The sequence below is a fragment of the Trachurus trachurus genome, assembly GCF_905171665.1.
Source record: "Trachurus trachurus genome assembly, chromosome: 24".
Taxonomy (NCBI): domain Eukaryota; kingdom Metazoa; phylum Chordata; class Actinopteri; order Carangiformes; family Carangidae; genus Trachurus; species Trachurus trachurus.
Window position 1 is genome coordinate 4,209,365 of NC_139910.1, and position 18,372 is coordinate 4,227,736.

General features: G+C 41.1%; 1 protein-coding gene across 4 annotated transcripts; it reads right to left on the reverse strand.

Annotated features, from left to right (window-relative positions):
- Positions 1 to 2,314: 2,314 nt before the first annotated feature.
- On the reverse strand, positions 2,315 to 18,077 carry LOC311007689 (heterogeneous nuclear ribonucleoprotein Q-like). 4 transcript variants are annotated; one of them, XM_084000963.1, is made up of 11 exons: positions 17,935 to 18,077; positions 15,518 to 15,704; positions 13,125 to 13,243; positions 11,597 to 11,818; positions 10,588 to 10,764; positions 10,325 to 10,460; positions 8,056 to 8,261; positions 7,810 to 7,959; positions 6,982 to 7,103; positions 5,945 to 6,392; positions 2,315 to 3,103 (listed from the first exon to the last, which is right to left on the reverse strand). In XM_084000963.1, the coding sequence occupies exons 1-11, from the start codon at positions 17,935 to 17,937 to the stop codon at positions 3,065 to 3,067; spliced, it is 1,809 nt and encodes a 602-aa protein (XP_083857089.1). In that variant the 5' UTR covers positions 17,938 to 18,077; the 3' UTR covers positions 2,315 to 3,064. The 4 variants fall into 4 exon arrangements, with proteins under 4 accessions (XP_083857089.1, XP_083857088.1, XP_083857087.1 ...); XM_084000962.1 differs by having other exon boundaries at positions 2,315 to 3,106; positions 5,788 to 6,392; XM_084000961.1 differs by lacking the exon at positions 2,315 to 3,103 and having other exon boundaries at positions 5,006 to 6,392.
- Positions 18,078 to 18,372: the final 295 nt, after the last annotated feature.

The following is an 18,372-nucleotide window of genomic DNA, read 5'->3' on the forward strand; positions in this document are numbered from 1 at the left end:
TCAAAACCTCCGCTGTGGTACAACTACTTTTCATGACGACACGCAGACTCACACACTTACACACACAGATGATTAAAAAAAATAAAAATAAAAAATAAACATCACACCAGACTGATCCATAACATTTTATACTGACTGTTTCAATTATCGACTAAAAAAAGAAAGAAACACACAACAGAAAAACCTCTCTGACACACTGGCTGTATTTTACTCCCAGTAAAATTCAATGGTTCATCCTAAAAAGTCTTTCTTTGTTTATACAGCTCTGGAAAAAATTAAGAGACCACTTCAAAATGATCAGTTCCTCTGGTTTTACTATTTCATAGGTATGTGTTTGAGTAAAACAAACACTTTTGTTTCATTCTATAACCTACTGACAAAATTTCTCCCAAATTGGGAATAAAAATATTGTCATTTAGAGCATTTATTTGCAGAAATAACAAAAAAAATTCTGGTGTTTTCAGACCTTGTATAATGCATATTCATTTTAAAACACCACAACACTACTTTTTTTTAATTTAGGAAGAGTTTAGAAATCAAAATTGGTGGAATAATCCCAATTTTTAGTAGCAGCAGTGTTTTTTATTTATTTATTCACAATCTTTCTTCCTCATTAAATATGATTTAGTTCAAGTGATCAGCTGATCAGTGTTGGAGTTCAATAGACACTGAATCGATGGCTGCCATACATGTAGAGAAGCTGAACATTTTGGAGTAGTGGTCTCTTTATTTTTTCCAGAGCTGTACGTATATGTTTTTACCCCACAGTATGAGTGTTGAACTGCTCCTTTAAAACTTTAACAGCTCGACCTCCAGTAACGAGACGTGACTTGACATCGATCTGACAGGAGAGTTAAATTATTGACGTTCGGTCTCTACAGTGACGTACAATGTTTTTTATGTATAATAAAATGTTACGACCACGACATGTTCAGTCAAGATTTGTAAAAACCACTTCCAGCTATTTATTTTTTTGTGTATTTCCAAATTATGGAAGACCAAAAGGATGACACACGTGAGTTTCCAGTCGTTGAAGTTTTTTGCTTTTTAGTTTTTGTACAAAAAATAAAAAATAAAATAAAGTTAAAAGCTATAAAAACGTTGTTCTGTCGGTCAACTACGCCGTCGCTCCGTCGGCTGATGGATAAAAAGACAGCGGGGCTGGTTCAGGCTCATGTCAGGAGGAGCGATAGCAGCCTACGTCGAGAAGTCTCAGCTGAGAACTGAATATTCATTTAAGTGCTGTGTTGTTGTTGTTGTTGTTGCCTGTGCGTATCGCTGAGGTGGAGCAGGCGAGTCCTCAAAACTGAGGTAGTTAACAAACAAAACAAAATAAGATAAAATATAATAAAATAAAACAAAAACTGTGGCTTTTAAGTTCTCTAAAAGAACCGTGGTTCCTGGAAATACCCGACCGACCTTCAACGGCGGGTTGGTGACACCTCAGCTACCTGATAACCACGTGTTGATTATCATTTACGTCTTAAGTCCATCAGTAAAAAGATACTGTGTAGTCTAAGAACTCAAAGAAAAACAAAATATATATATATACTATATATAATATTTAGCATCAAGTTCCACCACATCACTCCAAACTGAAACAAAACAAAACAAAAAAAGTGCAAAGACTTTTCCAGACATTGTCCATCATGAACTCATAGTCAGTAGGTCTCAAATGGCATATGTAGAGGAGAGGAGGGGGGGAAAGGGGTCTTAATATCATCATTATCATTAACTTAAAAGTCAATGCTATTATTTTTACCACTTCCATGACCCCTGGACAAAATTTAGACATCAGTTGGTGGGTTTCAAAATGTTTAACCCCTTCCTGGCCAGTTGTTTTTGCTGCAAAAACACAAAATCTCTATGGGGCTCTATGGGGTTTATGGTTGGTAGTACAGTATTTTAGTGATAGTGATAAAAAAAGAAGAGATATCTAAAATCCCCTCGGTGAAAACTTCTGACTATAATATGTCAACAAAATAAAACAAGAATTTAATTTTGAAAGGGGCTTCTTTATCCGTTGTTCAGATTTCGGTTCTGGAAATTAGCATTAGCGTATTTCATTAGATATTGCCTCATTTACGTATTTAAACATAAAATTGGACAAAACTTGTAATGCAAAAAATATTTGTCTTAATGTGAGTAATAAACTTGGGAAGTTTCATGGTGATATGTGTTAGTTTAAATTTTTACTTTATTTATACATTGAAACCCATTGGCCTTTTTTTGTCCAGCGAAGGGTCATGGGTGTGGTTAAAATGCATTACAGGTCCAAAAAAATGGACTTGAAAACTTCTGACTATAATATGTCAACAAAATAAAACAAGAATTAAATTTTGAAAGGGGCTTTATCCGTTGTTCAGATTTCGGTTCTGGAAATTAGCATTAGCATATTTCATTAGATAGTGCCTCATTTACGTTATTTAAACATAAAATTGGACAAAACTTGTAATGCAAAAAATATTTGTCTTAATGTGAGTGATAAACTTGGGAAGTTTCATGGTGATTTCTGTTAGTTTAAATTTTTACTTTATTTTTACATTGAAACCCATTGGGCTTTTTTGTCCAGCGAAGGGTCATGGGTGTGGTAAAAATTCATCATTACGGGTCCAAAAATTGGACTTCTATTCTGAAATTCGGGACATCCAGAGTTTACCCAAAGATACACCTCCTTGACAAAAATCAGGCCCCAGTGACCTTTCATTTGACCGTGGGGGAGTTGGGAAAAGTGTGAGAGATGGACAAAAATTGTCCAGGGGTAAAAGGAGGGTAAAAAAAATTAAAAAACAAAACAAAAAGCTCAAGTGTTGCTCTTCTGATTATCATCTTCAAAACGTGGCAGGAGGAGGAGATCTGCTCCTGAAGAAGACAAAGAGAAAAGGCAGGAGACCCCGGACCTCCCTCCTCCTCCTCCTCCTCCCTTCTCCTCCAACTGGACCACTTGAGTCAGGCGACCTTACCCAGTTCCTCTCCAGCAGCAGCAGCAGCGGCAGCGGCAGCAGCAGCAGCGGCCTGCAGCAGTCAGTCAGTGTGTGTGTGGTGCAGTCACCAACAGTCTTCTTCATAGCGACACATCAGGACCGGCCTCGACCCCTTTTTCCTGCTAGTCAGGTAACAAAAGGAAGCAATTAGAGAATGGAAAACAGGAATCGTGTTACACAGCCTACACACACATCTACTGCTCTGAGCTCCCTCTCACACGCACGCACACACACACACATATAGACAGACAGTCGCACTCGGCAATTAATTGTAACTGCAAGAGGGAGAAACTGCGTCAAAACAATAAAAAGAAACATGGATTTACATATTAAAGACGAGAAAAAAACATTCTCTGATTGTTAACATGCACATGTCAATGCCTTTAAAGTGATAGTTCAACATTTTTGGCAAATTGGCCCATTGCCATAATCCCTATAGTCATAGCAGTAGGTTCGTTACCTTTAATTGTCGGTGCAAGCTATTTTTAGAACGGCGGAGCAGAGCCGTGAGCTGCTCAGAGCTACACTACGGAGGCTCATGGGATTTCTTGGTTTCAAACTCATCAAATACACAATCCAACAACTCCACAACGCTTGTGACCTGCACATTCACCACGCTATGAGATAATAACACAACGTTACCAGACAGAGTTGTTTTAGAGGGAAATTCATGCAAAACCGCTGATGCGCGTTGCCTTCAGGGACAGTTTTTCATCACCAGTCTCTGTATTTCCCTCTAAAACAACTCTGTCTGGTAACGTTGTGTTATTATCTCATAGCGTGGTGAATGTGCAGGTCACAACTTGTCCACCAGAGCGTTGTGGAGTTGTGGGATTGTGTATTTGATGAGTTTGATGAGGGAAACCAAGAAATCCCATAATGAGCCTCCGTAGCGTAGCTCTGAGCAGCTCACGGCTCTGCTCCACCCGTTCTAAAAAAAGCTTGCACCGACAATTAAAGGTAACGAACCTACTGCTATGACTATAGGGATTAAGGCAATGGGCCAATCTGCCAAAATGTTGAACTATCCCTTTAAAAGAAAAACGAAAATGAAAGGAGGACAAGCAAGAGAATCAGGCCTGGTTTGGATTAGAGTAAAAAAAACTGAATTTAGAAAAAGAGGCAGGTGGAAAAAAGACGAGCAGAGGAAGAAATAAAGGGGGGAAGGGAGGAAGGAGTGGAAAGCAGCCATTATTATTATTATCATTATTAATATTATTATTAACACTACAAGCAGCAGCAGCAGCAGGCGGCTCATGCACGGAGAGAGTGAGTTATCGACCACAGAGGAAGCAGCAGCAGCAGCAGCAGCAGCAGCAGCAGCAGCAGCACAACATCAAACCTCCAGATAAAAACATGCAAGATTAGTATCCAGGCCTTCAACAGCTAGACAGGTAGATCCTTCTGGGACAAGGAAAAGCTTCACTTTCAAATTAATAAGAAATCAAATTGTGCTTTTTTTTATTTATTCATTCCCCTCCCTCACGCGCCCCGCCCAGCCCAGCCCCTCCTCCTCTGCCAGAAACAACAAGGGACTTCTCCTATGACACTTATTGTTATTATAATATTATTAATAACAAAAAATAAAATAAAAAAGGGGGGCGGGAGGTGGGTTTGTTTGATTAAAACTCTTGATGCTGCATCGACAGTGAATTTAGGACACCAAATTTTGTTGAGAGACATTTATGATTGTTTTTTGGGACATGAGAGGAACTCATAAGGATGAAGTATGTCGCTACACATACAGAGCAACTAGAGAAAAGTAGGTGAATTGGAATTTGATGGCATGCAAAAAAAAGGTGACACTGTATATATAAAAGGTGAGCATGTTGGGGGGGGGGTGGGAGGCCAAACACTTTAAAATCCATTTTCCTTCCACAAGGAGGAGCCTTTTAAAAAAAAAATTTGAAGGCAATTTGAAGAGAGAGTTTGCCGAAACATGAAATTTGCAACACAATTTGAAGTTTTTTTGTACACGTGTGCGTGTAATGTTTATTAAAGCAGACAAACAGCAAAGAATACAAGCCAAAATGTAAAGCCAAAAAAAATAAGGACTGCGATGGTCCTTTTTTTTTTCTTTTCAATAACAAGACACGCCATTATTACGTTGTGACAATACAAATTGTATTTTTCATTTGAAGTTTTTTTTTTTTTTTTGCTTTCTTTTTTTTTTCTTTTCCTTTTTTTAAATACATGTTTAGGAGGAGACATATGCTTTGTTGCTGTTAGCTACTTAAAACATGGAAACCAGAATGTCTAAAAAACATACATAAAGCTATAAGCCAAATAGACAGCTCGAGCACATATTCGCATCTAAAAATTGTTTTTCCTTGTTTCAAACTTTGTTATGGAAAATCTTTTAAACGACCATCTTAAAAATAATAATAATAATAATAATAAAAAAGGAGGAAAAATAAAATAAAAAAATAAAACCAGTTCGCCAGAAACAGGTGGGAGTGTGTAACTATTGTTTTGAGTCCAAGCGGATTATTAAAATATGTACAAAAAGATATAGATCTTGCCAGATGTCACCAAATTTTTTGTTTTGTTTGGAGGAGAGAGAGAGAGACCAAAAAAGAAAAAAAGAAAAAAAAAATATGCAGGCAACCGTATGGGATTGATTGAGGGCCAATCAGATCAAGTCTCTAAATAGAAAAAAAAGACAAAAACCAAAAACAATAAACACGTATTTTGTTGTTGTGGTTGTTGTGGTTTACAAAGCCCTACTTGGTTTACTTCCACTGTTGCCCAAAAGAATCCTGATAAAACTCCTGGTTGTCAGATTTGTAACCAGAATAGTTACCAGAATGGTCACCACCTTGGAGCGGTTGCTGAGCAATGGGTTGAGAGCCCCAGTTCTGATTATTGGTCTGGCGACGCTTGGAATCTGGCTGGTTGTACCCGTCAGCTTTGCGCTTTCCTCCTACATTTCCACCGCGGCCACCCCGCGCACCACGTACCCCTCCTCGCCCTCTTGGCTGCAGGCCTCCTCTTGCGCCGCCGCCACCGCGCCCGCCCGGTCCGCCACGGCCGCCCGGCCCGCCGCCGCCGCCACGGGAGAAGTTGGATCTGCCTCGAGGTGCACCGCCACCGCCGCCGCCACGTCCGCCCCGGGCTGGAGAGGCTCCTCCTCCTCCTCCTCCTCCGCGGCCGCCACGCCCGCCGCCGCCGCGCCCGCCTCGGCTCGGCGCCTGGAAGTCGTCGTAGCCGTAGTAGGGGTCGTCGTAGCCGCCGCGGTAGTTGGGATAGTCGTAGCCATAGTAGTCGTAGTAATCCTCGTAGCCGTAGTAATCCGGCTGGTAGGCGTAGCCGCCGCCGCCACCGCCGCCGCGGTTGCCTCCTCGGCCCCGGCCTCTAGAGGGCGGAGGCATGTGGGGGGCAGGGGGGTAGTAGTAATAGTCGTCATACCTGAGAGGGAGGGGGATGATAAAAAAAACTGGAAGTGAGGATCCAGGGTTCCTACAGCTTAAGCCAACTTAAATTTAAGACGTTTTAAGACGTTTTTAATGCCACTTGAAATGAAATTTAAGAACGACTTCACAATAAACACAAATGCAAGAAAAAAAAAAAAAAGGTCACCACATCTATTACATAGGGTTAGGGACAATTTTACCCACTTTCCTATGTGGTCCAAGGTAAAGTGACTGCTACATGAATGATTGGGGGGAAAGAAAACTAATTTGGGAGCTGGTGGCGGTGAGAGATTTAGCGGTGACAGCCGCCACTAACTTCTCTATGTCAGAATGTTACCAATTATTTTGAGATTTGAGACTAATTATAATCATAAAATACCACTTACCATGTGTTAACATTTTTAAGACGTTTGAAAAATTGATTTAAGACATTTTAATGCCAATTAAGGCCTTGATTTTAGATTGATGAATTCAGTGCCTTTTAAGACTTTTTAAGGATCCGTAAGAACCCTGGGATCAGAGCGTGTGACGTGGTGGCGTGATGATAATGATGACGATGTTGTGACGGAGACAAAGTTTCTTACATCTGCGTCTTGGCGGCTTGTCGCTGGGCTTTACGCTCCTTCCTCTTCTGGTCCGGAGGTTTGGCGAAAACGATCTCGATGGGCTCGCCCTCCAGCTCCTTCCCGTTCATCTCGTCTAACGCCTGAAGGAAAGAAACAACGGTTAGGAGACGTCACACAACATCAACACACAAAAATACCACAAAAGCCTGATAAAAATGAATAAAATACTGAATAAATAAATACCACTAAGGGCTGTGCAGTCTGACCCTAACTATGCTTGTTGAAGGGATAGTTCAACATTTTTGGCAAATTGGCCCATTGCCATAATCCCTATAGTCATAGCAGTAGGTTCATTACCTTTAATTGTCGGTGCAAGCTATTTTTAGAACGGCGGAGCAGAGCCGTGAGCTGCTCAGAGCTACGCTACGGAGGCTCATGGGATTTCTTGGTTTCCCTCATCAAACTCATCAAATACACAATCCAACAACTCCACAACGCTCTGGTGGACAAGTTGTGACCTGCACATTCACCACGCTATGAGATAATAACACAACGTTACCAGACAGAGTTGTTTTAGAGGTAAATGCAAACCGAAAACGCAACGTATCAGCGGTTTTGCATGAATTTACCTCTAAAATAACTCGTAGCTCTGAGCAGCTCGCCGCTCTGCTCCGCCGTTCTAAAAAATAGCTTGCACCGACAATTAAAGGTAACGAACCTACTGCTATGACTATAGGGATTATGGCAATGGGCCAAACATTTGCCAAAATGTCGAACTATCCCTTTAACTCCCCCTGACAGAGGAGCTGACATATAAATATCGTTTCCGTAAAATCGTTTCCGTACCTTGACGGCTCCGTCCCGCTCCTCGAAGTGGATGAAGGCGTAGTCTTTCAGTTTCTTCACTCGCTCCAGTTTCCCAAACTCACCGAAGGACGTCTCCAGGAGTTCCTCTGTGACGCCGTTGGCCAGATTCCTCACAAATAAAACTTTCACCTGTCAAACAGAGAGAGAGGAAAGAGAGAGAGAGAGAAGGTTAAACCTCGTGTTGCTCTTCATCGTCTCCTCTGTCGTCCTGTCTCGCTGCCTCACCTTGGCCATGACCTCGGGGTCGGGGTCTTCGATGGGGTCGGCCCACTCCACCGTCACCACGTTGCCCCAGACCTTCACCTTCCCGCTCATCAGCCGGCGCCGCGCCTGGGCCGCCGCTTTGTGGTCCTCGTACTCCAGGAAGCAGAAGCCGCGGTTCTTCTTCTTGTCGTCCGGCTGATGGTAGAGGATGACGTCACTGAGGCCCTCTGATACACAAACACACAGAAGAAGAAGAAGAAGAAAGAGATTTAGAGCTGCAACAACTAATCGATTAATCGCATAATAAAAGATCAAATTAATCTTCAACTATTTTGATAATCTAATAATTGGTTTGAGTAGTATTTTAACCTGTTCACGCAGGCCCCCTAGTGGTTTGGACGCCGACGTCCCAAATCAATAACACACGAACGGCGTCCTTAATATAACGAAAAGTAGGCATGCTGTAATGAAAACTCCACCACAGACCTTTTAAGGACACTTTCAGCAACAGGTAGAAAAAAAAATGAAGTTTCTGGGTGCTACGGTTTTTTCACAGTCACTGAAAATGTCTCAAACAATATCAAACTACGGCAGCCCGCAAGCGACGTCACGTCAACAACGAAGGTGATTTTAACATATATGTACCATCTGTACACCTCTTCTTTCACCACCAAAAAATCGTTTTCTGTCATATAAACAAAAGCAAAGCACAAAAATGCAGTTTTTACCCCATCAAAGGTTTAAACAAGCCTGCTCACTCAAAACAAACAAACCCGGAAGTCATTTTCGAGTGCCGAAAAAGACGGACAAAAATCAATAAAGGACCCACTAAAACACTGAATAAAATTACAAGCTTACCCTTTTTTAAAAGCTGAACATGTGCTCGAAAATAATCCATTGATTGATTTTATCCATCGTGACCAGATATTCCACGGCGTTTTACGTAACTCCGCAGTTCTAATACTACTCGCATACTCCGTCAGACTGCGCACCCGGTTTTGCGCATCTCTCGTCGCCTGTCAATCAAAGTCACGGGGGTGAAAACTTTTTGGTCCAATAGCAGAGACTCTAAGGTGTGACCTGATATATAATGATCCCTGATTGGGCAAAGCTTAAGCCTGCACCCAGCTGGTTCCTGTGGTTCCCTCTCCCCCTAGTGTCAACATGTAAGCAATACAAGTCGACACAAAAAGTGTGTTTTTACTGCCCCAAGTTTAATTAAAAATAATAATAAAAGACAAAATGAACTATTTCAAATGTCCTTGTTAATTTAAGCCATCACTGATGGTTGTGGGATGTTTACTTCTGGAGTTTTAAAGGAAAATAACAATATAATACAGGCGAAAATAGGTAAATTCATGTTTGGATGGGTTTTGGACACTAAATATTCATCCCCAGAAATAAAATTTTCAAATGGCATTTTACTTATGTAACTGGTGTTCCTAAAACCCATCAAGTGTGTGACTGGCCCCAATAGGTTATCTGTTGGAAAAAAAAAAATCTCACTAAAATCTTGCAGTGTGCATTTTAGCCAAATTGGACAATTTTGGACAGTTTTTGCACGCTGTACATCGCCAAGGGACACTGTTTGGAAAAACTCTATAGTGCCTCAGTAGTTTTACATATCAACCTAAAATTTGGTACATATGTGGACAGGGAGTGTGTGAACCATATATGTAAAATTCAACCTGTTTTATAATTAGGATTTTGATATATCACCTTTTCACCAAAAATTTCAAACTCGTTTTTTTTTTTTTTCAAAAAAAAATAGCAATTCCAGAAGCCCATTTTTTTATGGAATGACTCAATTCAATATTTTATACATATAGATGTAAAGGGACAAAGGTTGTCTTTCATTTAAGCCATAAACCATAGTTGTGGGATTAGTACTTCTGTGGCTATTAAGCTTTAATTGCAGTGATACAAAAACAGGCGGAAATTGCCAAAAATGGCCTCTGCATGAAGAGGTTAAAGAGAAAAAGTCCAAATTCTCTGGTTTCAGCTTCTTAAATGTGAATATTTCTGGTTTCTTTGTTCCTTTATGACAATAAACTGAGTCTCTCTTTGGTTTGTGGACAAAACAAGACATTTGAGGACGTTGTGATTGACATTTTTCAACATTTTTCAACATTTTATTGACCAAACAACTCATCGATTAATTGTTTAAATAACAGACAGATTCATCTATAATGAAAATAATCGTTAGCTGCAGCCCTGAAGAGATTAGACTAAATGTTTTATAGCAGGTAAATAACTGGAGGAAGGAGTTATTCTGTTGGTTTTTTTTTACCTGTGACTTTAGCGAACTCTTCGACGATCTGCTCCTTTGTTTTACTCTTGGGAATCGAGCCGACGAATAGCCTGTTGTTGGCCACAGATATACACACCCCGATGTGCTTGCCAGGGCGAATCTCATGATTATTACACTGTAAGAACAAAAAGAAACCATTCATCACATCAACGACACGCACGGTTAACGACACAAGACAACCAGCTCTACCGCCCGTCACCTTCTGAACAGAGACTATAACAACGCTTCCCGCTGCTGCTCACCAGCTTGACGGCCTCCTGCGCCGCCTCCTTGGTGCAGAAGGTGACGAAGGCGTAGCCGCGGTTCAGGCCGCTCAGCGGGTCCATCATTAGCCTCAGGTCCCAGATCGGCCCGGCCTTCTCAAAGAGAGGAACCAGCTCGTCTTCAAACAGGTCGCGGGGAATCTTACCCACAAATATCTGAGGAGAGAGAGGAGACGAAGAACAGTTGTTAGAAAGGTGACTGTTTAACGACTTTTTGGTTCCTTTTTGTTTTGTTTTTCTGTTCATCATAAGCCTCGGTATTGTTTTGTGTATTTTGAAAACTGTTTAACTATTTCTCTCAGAGCTCATCCCCAAATGTCCGTAAACACAGCATCATTTCAAGAAATATCTGCGTCCACACGGATTCAGTTAAAACGACTGAAAACGCTGTAGTACATCCTGTGTGGCACTATGAGATAACACAACGCTACCAGACAGAGATGTTTTAGAGGTAAATTCATGCAAAACCGCTGATGCGTGTTGCCTCATGGACAGTTTTTCATCAAGCAGACTCTGTATTTCCCTCTAAAACAACTCTGTCTGGTAACGTTGTGTTATCATCTCATAGCGTGGTGAATGTGCAGGTCACAACTTGTCCACCAGAGCGTTGTGGAGTTGTTGGATTGTGTATTTGATGAGGGAAACCAAGAAATCCCATGAGCCTCCGTAGCGTAGCTCTGAGCAGCTCACGGCTCTGCTCCGCCGTTCTAAAAACAGCTTGCACCGACAATTAAAGGTAACGAACCTACTGCTATGACTATAGGGATTACGGCAATGGGCCAATTTGCCAAAATGTTGGACTATCTCTTTAAAGTAAAAATCCTGCATCTTTTCTCTTTAAGATGGAGGAGAAAGAAGAAAGCTGCTGTTTTCCTTCCTCGTGAGCACGCCATGATCAGAAAGACGTGGATATCCAATTTATTTCCACGTATTTTAATGAAATAACAGCAGATATTCAATGTTTTAACCCTTAGATGACAGGACGTACCTCCGTCCCGACCGTGGGCTGAGCGCCCGAGTAAACGTCCTCGGGCGGGGGGCCGCCGTACTTCCGCTGCCCCGTCGTGACGTCGAGTGTGTAGTTGGTTCTGTCCAGCAGCTCTTTGATTTTGGCCTCGTCGGGTCCTTTAGTCGTGTCCGCGACCTTCGTCCCCTGTTTCTCCCGCTGCCGGTACGTCTTCATCACGCCGCAGAGAAAGGCACTTTTGTTCTGCAAGAAGACACCACAAACTGTGTCACAGACAAATACACACAACACATTTACCTTCTAATAGATATATATAAATAGAGAGGAGGAAATACACTTTAATATAGAACCAAACTGAGTGTACTCCTGGTCATCTAAAAACATCTGCTTTAGGTTTTTATTAACAGATGTGATCGTCCTGGGAATGGGTTGTTTTCTGTTGGATGGAGGTTTTTCCTCAGTGTGTTTGAGATCGTTGTCGTCGTATTTCAGGTGAACAAATTTCTAAATGTCTTCCGCCCTACACCGTTTCAGCTCCACCTCCCCGTTTCCTGGTGGTGGTCCCGGTCGGGTCGAAGCCAAACACGCTGGACCCAAACTAATCTGATCTGAATTTCACGTGACCACAGAACGAGCTGCCAACATTTCAGATCAGATTTGCAGCTTCTTCTGTTTATTATCAAGTCTCATAATCTGGTTGTGGAGCCAATTCTGTATCACTGAGGATCCATCGTGTTGTGTTGGGACGATCTAAGGTTGATTTTAGATCTGAAGGTGTCAAAACAAGTGTGGAAATCACATAGAAGCATTATAGTGTTGAAATTGAGGTTGCTCTAATGTTTAGTGAAAGGATAATTCATGAACTGTAAATATCTTGTGCTTCTTTGGACTAAAACAAAAAGGGAAACATTTCAAGTTCTTGTTATTTACAGGTTATTATGTTTTTATTTTATTGGTCCAACCCACTGGAGACCAAACAGTCACTGTATGTGGCCCCCTGAACTAAAAATGAGTTTGACACCTCCTCATTTAGATCTTTGTTCATGCAAGTGAAAATCAAAACAGCAGGAGCTGTGATTTGTTTTGTTAAATAGTGGGTGAAGTGTCACAATAATGTTGTGTATTGTCAGGAGCTGCAGCTACAGACACTCCTGACTTTATGAGACCATGTTTATTATTATAATTAGGTATAAAACCCAACAAATATCACACCACTGCAAAAATGACCATGAAACCTCACATCCCAATATTTCCAGTATTAATCGTTGCTGCAGAGATCACAGGTGAACCGACTGCTGCTGCATCAGGGTTTTACTTTGGGGCTTTTATTTTGAAATGTACTGAATCTAACTTGTTTTAAATAATAATAAAAACAGATTTTTATTGTTTTTATTAGGCTTGAGCTCAAACACACTTCAGAGTCGGGTAATATTTCAGTGATGTTGCACAGGAATGAACTCAGTTTTTGCTTCGCTCTGCTCCAGGTTTTCAAACCTCCAAGTCGTTCACTTGTGTCACTCTTTTTAACATCGGAGCGTTCAGGACTTACTTGCACATGTGACAGGTCGCTCTCTTTGAACTGGACCAGCACTTGCAGCGCTCCCTCCTCATTGAACTCTTTCAAAGCTTCAAGCGCCCGTTCGTCTAGGTCACTATGTGCTACCAGGCCTGAGAAACACAGCAAACACACAAACAGACACACACACACAAAGAAAAAACACAAAGAACAAACTGTGAATAAACCATAAAACTTATCACATCATCATCATCATCACCTGAGCAGGTTGACAAAGAGAAAACAGAGCGAGTGTGACTCACTCAGCTTCAAACGAGGCGGCGGCGGCAGCGGGACAATAGAGGCTTAATAAAGATCGATCTGTCCCGGAAGGAACGATGATAGCCGAGGACGGACAATAGCTCCTATTATGTCCCGTGTGTCATCATCATTACAATGTGTCGTTAACCATTTACTGTCTCGCACGGCGCCAAGTTTTAAACCCGTCTCAGGCAGATAAACAAGTCCCGGCCGCAGCTTTCAACACGAACAAATCAAAGAGAACGACACTCAAACCGAAACTACACCATCAATAAACCTTAGTTGACCATTAATTACCATATAAATAATGGGGATTAACAATCTGATCGTCTTTTTCTGATCATTTTACGCCACTGTTACAGTATCGTTTAGGCTTTGCAACTAAATCCATGATGTTAATGTCAGTAGATGCTCGTTGAATATTAGAAATTAAGCTCCTTGAGATAAACGGTTTGTGTCATTAAACCATTATAGAAGAAGAAAAGAACTAGTTATTTAATTTTTCTCTCTATCGCTCTCTTTATTTGAATTCTGCATTATCATCTTTATTATTATGTCTTTGTTCTGTTTCACTAAAATGCATCATCTCGAGCATTCTCCTTGTTTCTTGTTATCGACAATTACCTTGTACACTGCATTGAAAAAATAAAGAAAGAAAGAAAAAAAAGAAGAACTGGGTGCAACATGATGATGTAATAAAAGAGGAGCAGTCAAACATTAAAACAGTGGAAAACAACGAGGAGAAATCGTGATGGAAATGAGACATTTCTGTTAGTTTCATCCAGGCGTTTTTATAAAGATGAATGGAGACGATTAGTGTTAAAATAACTGTGGTCTGTTATTTATTTTTCCTCTTTATCGCTCTCTTTATTTGATTTCTGCATTTTCATCGTTATTTTATCGAACATTCCTTGTTTCTTGTTATCGACAATTACCTTGTATAAGTAAAACTGAAAAAATAAATAAAGAAATACGAAAGGAAGAAGGGGGTGCAACGTGATGATGTCATAAAAGAGGACCAGTCAAACCTTTAAACGGTGGAAAACAACGAGGAGAAATCGTGATAGAAATGTGACATTCCTGTTAGTTTCAATCAGATGTTTTTATAAAGATGAATGGAGACGATTTTTTTCACTATGGTGTTAAAATAACTGCGCTGTGTTCGATTGATCGCGATCAGGTGATTATGTGACCGGCCGAGGTCAGTGGCGTCTCCTGCAGACTCGGACAGCTGCTTCATTGTTGCTGCACATGTCACAGCAACAGCAGCTGGATTCAATCTACCTTCCTTAACCCATTTACAGCTACAGCCGTCGTTTCATCCATTCAATCCAGCCTCTGTGCTCAATACACACACACTGAGAAACACACACACTGAGAAACACACACACACACACACTGAGAAACACACGCACACACCGACACACACTGAGACCTGAAGCAGAGTATTGATGTGCAAAGACGGTGCGTTTATAAGAGCAACATAGAAACAAACATTACAGGAAATGTTTTTATTGATCTTGGAAAACGATGCTTCTCTCCTAAGGTGAAACTGACTGTGGCAAATAAACATGAACGAGGGCGTTTAAGGGACTCGCTCTGTCCGATCGCTGCTCTAATGATCAGCACAACAACTGAACAACAGTTACTGATTACACCACTATAAAGGACTGATGTGATGAGTGACTGGACTGCTGCTTCATTCATTCATTCATCGATCGGCTCAGCCCATTGTTCTCAGCGATCAATACCTAAGGATCAGCCGGTATCTATCTGCAGGTATCTAATTTTCAACAACACTCGGGATTAAACTGAAACCAAACACCACATTAGTCCATCTCTCTGTCATCTCGCTCACTGTAGAAAAAACAACCTTTAAGCACACCTTTTAGATAAGTGCATGTCAATACGTTATAGATTTTGGTCCCATCGTGCACTTGATTGACAATAATCGCCTCAGGAATTCACAGAGGTAGTAGATTAGTCTGATCCAACAAAGACACAAACATCTGTAAAAACACACCTGACAGGTCCTGTTATGCAACACCGCGCTGGTAGCGAACGACTCAGAGCAGGTTTTTAAAAAAGAAAAGCGACGAGATGAGAAACTTTCTGCATCTTCTTACCTGCTACGTAAAGTTCATCGAGCTTCTCGGCGACTTGCTGAGGTAAACCCGCCTCCAGCAACGCGTCGAAGTGTTCCGAGCGGGTCACGGCCGCCGTAGTAGTAGTGTCCATCGGCTCCTCCGTCACCTCCGTCGCCTCCGTCCCGTTCCCGTTTACATGATCCGTGGCCTCCATGTCTCCAGACATCTGAGCAAGACCAGAGAACAGAGAGAAGAGTCACAAAACAAATCCCACAAAGCAAAGCAGCAGTTTGTATTTTAGTTTGAATAGATAATTTAAAAGGTTACTTTATTTGTCACCTTTATTCCATTTATAGTTTTCTACAATGCACTTCCCCTGTTTCAAAGGAGGTTAGACAAATAACTAAGTCCAGTTGCTTTCGATTTAACCTCCTTTGAAATACTATGACCTGGGCAAATGAGAATATGCACCGGCTTACTTCCCCTGTTATTTTATCTTGCTTTTATATTGCACACTCAGCTAGCCCGGTACTGTACTGTACTGTATTGGTCTTGTCTGTTCTTTTTATTTATTGTCCTGTTTTAAACTGTCTGGGTGAGTAAGACATGTAAATTTCCCTTCAGCGATTAATAAAGTTTTCTTTGTAATACACAGTCACAGAGTAACATGCAGTAACACGTCTCCTGGTTGCTGCTAGACTGGTTATATAAGTAAAATATATATATAAGAAATATATAAATAAAATAAAATACAAACATAACAAGAGGAAGTGCAAAGAAAAAGTCTAAATTCTCTGATTTCAGCTTCTTAAATGTGAATATTTCTGGTTTCTTTGTTTCTAAACTGAGTCTTGCTTTGGTTTGTGGACAAAAACAAGACGTTTGAGGACATCGTCTTGTGGTTTGGGAAACACTGATGGACGTTTTTTGTCATTTTTCAACATTTTATTGACCAAACAACTAATCGATTAATCAATAATGAAAATAATAGTTGGTTGCAGCCCTTATATGAAAGTTATAAAAACTATAATAACAGCAGCCCTGAAATATCAACTTCTAACCCCCCGTGTGACCCCGCTCTTTGAGAGAAACCCCCAGGGACAATGCACTTGTATAACCTCAATTGCCTTATTGACCTCAATTGCCTTCATGTGTGTGTATATCGGGCAATTACACACACAAAACTTTAGATAAAACGATATTCAGCTGCAACTACTACAGATAATTCACATTATAAACAATTATTTCACTTCCATCCCTTCAGAACAGAGGTGTAGTCTGTTATGTGCAGTAACTACGCAGTAAATCCACTTAAAATGCGTTCATATTTCAGTATACCCACTACAACAAACCTAACTAAACTAAATCTAACTATAGTATATGCGATATACGTATAAACAGTGCTCAAACTAAAAAAAACAAAACATTAATATTTCAGTATACCTTCTACAACAACAGGCCCCCCCCCCCCCCCCCCAAAAAAAGACAGATCTTTGCCCCTGGGTCACCTAAAGAGTTAATACGTCCGTGCTGAAGCTGCAAAGGAAGGGCTGGAAAAAAACAAACTATCTGTGCAGTTTGGCGCCATCGTTGTTATCTGAGCTGCTAGTATGAAACTGAAACATCACGGCATGGCAATGGCACGTTTTGCAATGTTTACTAATCTACTGGCCTGGGAATAAAATAATAAAAAAAAACGAGTACAGTTCATGCTTTGTAATGTTACCCACTAGATATGAGAAGAAGCATAGATATCCAGGTTTCCATACACCAAACATTTTTACTATGAGCACAGTGGCCCACTAATATAAACTTTTAGGAGCACAAGCAGAGAATTTAGCAGTGTAAATCGACTTGCAAAGCAGAAATATTCACATTGCCTTTCCATTCATGATCCTCACACACCTGTAATGACAAGACACCGGATTCTTTGAGTCGCTCCTTCCATGTTTCAACAGTGTTAATTCTTTAAAAGGCAATTTTACTGGTTGCACATGTGTAAATGGATTAAAAGTTTACTTGCACTGTCTCAAAATGCAGTTTGAAGCCCTGATACATGAACAGTTAACATGATCCAGCAGCAGCAGCACCACGCCTCTGTTAGCTGAGCACGACCAGGCCGCACCAGGTGGAGCTGCTGCTGCTGCAGACTGGACGATGCTAACCGCTACAAAACAAACCACAAGAGCTAAAAAACGCTTCAACTGCTCAGTGTTTCCTTTTAAATACGGTGCAAAAATAGCAATAAGCATCACGTCTGTTGAGGGGGCGCGTCAATCAAAGCGGGTCGTGTTTTCCAAAATGCCGGCTAGCCATGTAACGTTAAACGAGCTGCTAATGTTGCTACACATCCTACATTCACTCTGCAACACAGACCGCACACACACACAAATACACACATATAACAGCATTTGTTTCCCAGTGAGTAACGGTCGGTCGCTTCGTTGTGTACCTACCATGCGAATTTAAAGTGGGGTGCACGATGCTGATCCGTCGTGTTGAAGGTGCTTCTGGAAAAAGGATAAAAAATATTCACGCCGGTGCCGCTCAGGTTGGTTTCTTTACTCCCGGTGAAACAAAATGGCGACGACGTAACGTCGCGATCTCTGCTTCTCGGCTTCGTGTACGGGGTTTCCCCACAGCGTTTCCCACGGGCTGCTCAGCTCAGGTTTCACGTATCCGACCAGGCAGCGGCGACTCTGAGCCATGAGCAAGATATCGATATTTGATCGCTTTTGACAGTTGTTATTGATTATTGTACACTTGACAACGATATATATAATCTGTGGTTTAGCCTGAACAACTAAACTTAGTTTTATTCTTTGGCTTTTACCTCAGCATATTGTATTTTCTCTGTTCTTGTTTGTCTTTTTATTCTCATTTTATTGTATTTT

What these genes read in the sequence shown, in the direction of transcription:
- LOC311007689 (XM_084000961.1), bottom strand. An exon ending in AGCCCACGGTCGGGACGGAG is followed by an intron (nt 10,765 to 11,596) that starts GTACGTCCTGTC and finishes CTCTCTCCTCAG; the next exon opens with ATATTTGTGGGTAAGATTCC. An exon ending in CGCAGGAGGCCGTCAAGCTG is followed by an intron (nt 10,461 to 10,587) that starts GTGAGCAGCAGC and finishes TTGTTCTTACAG; the next exon opens with TGTAATAATCATGAGATTCG.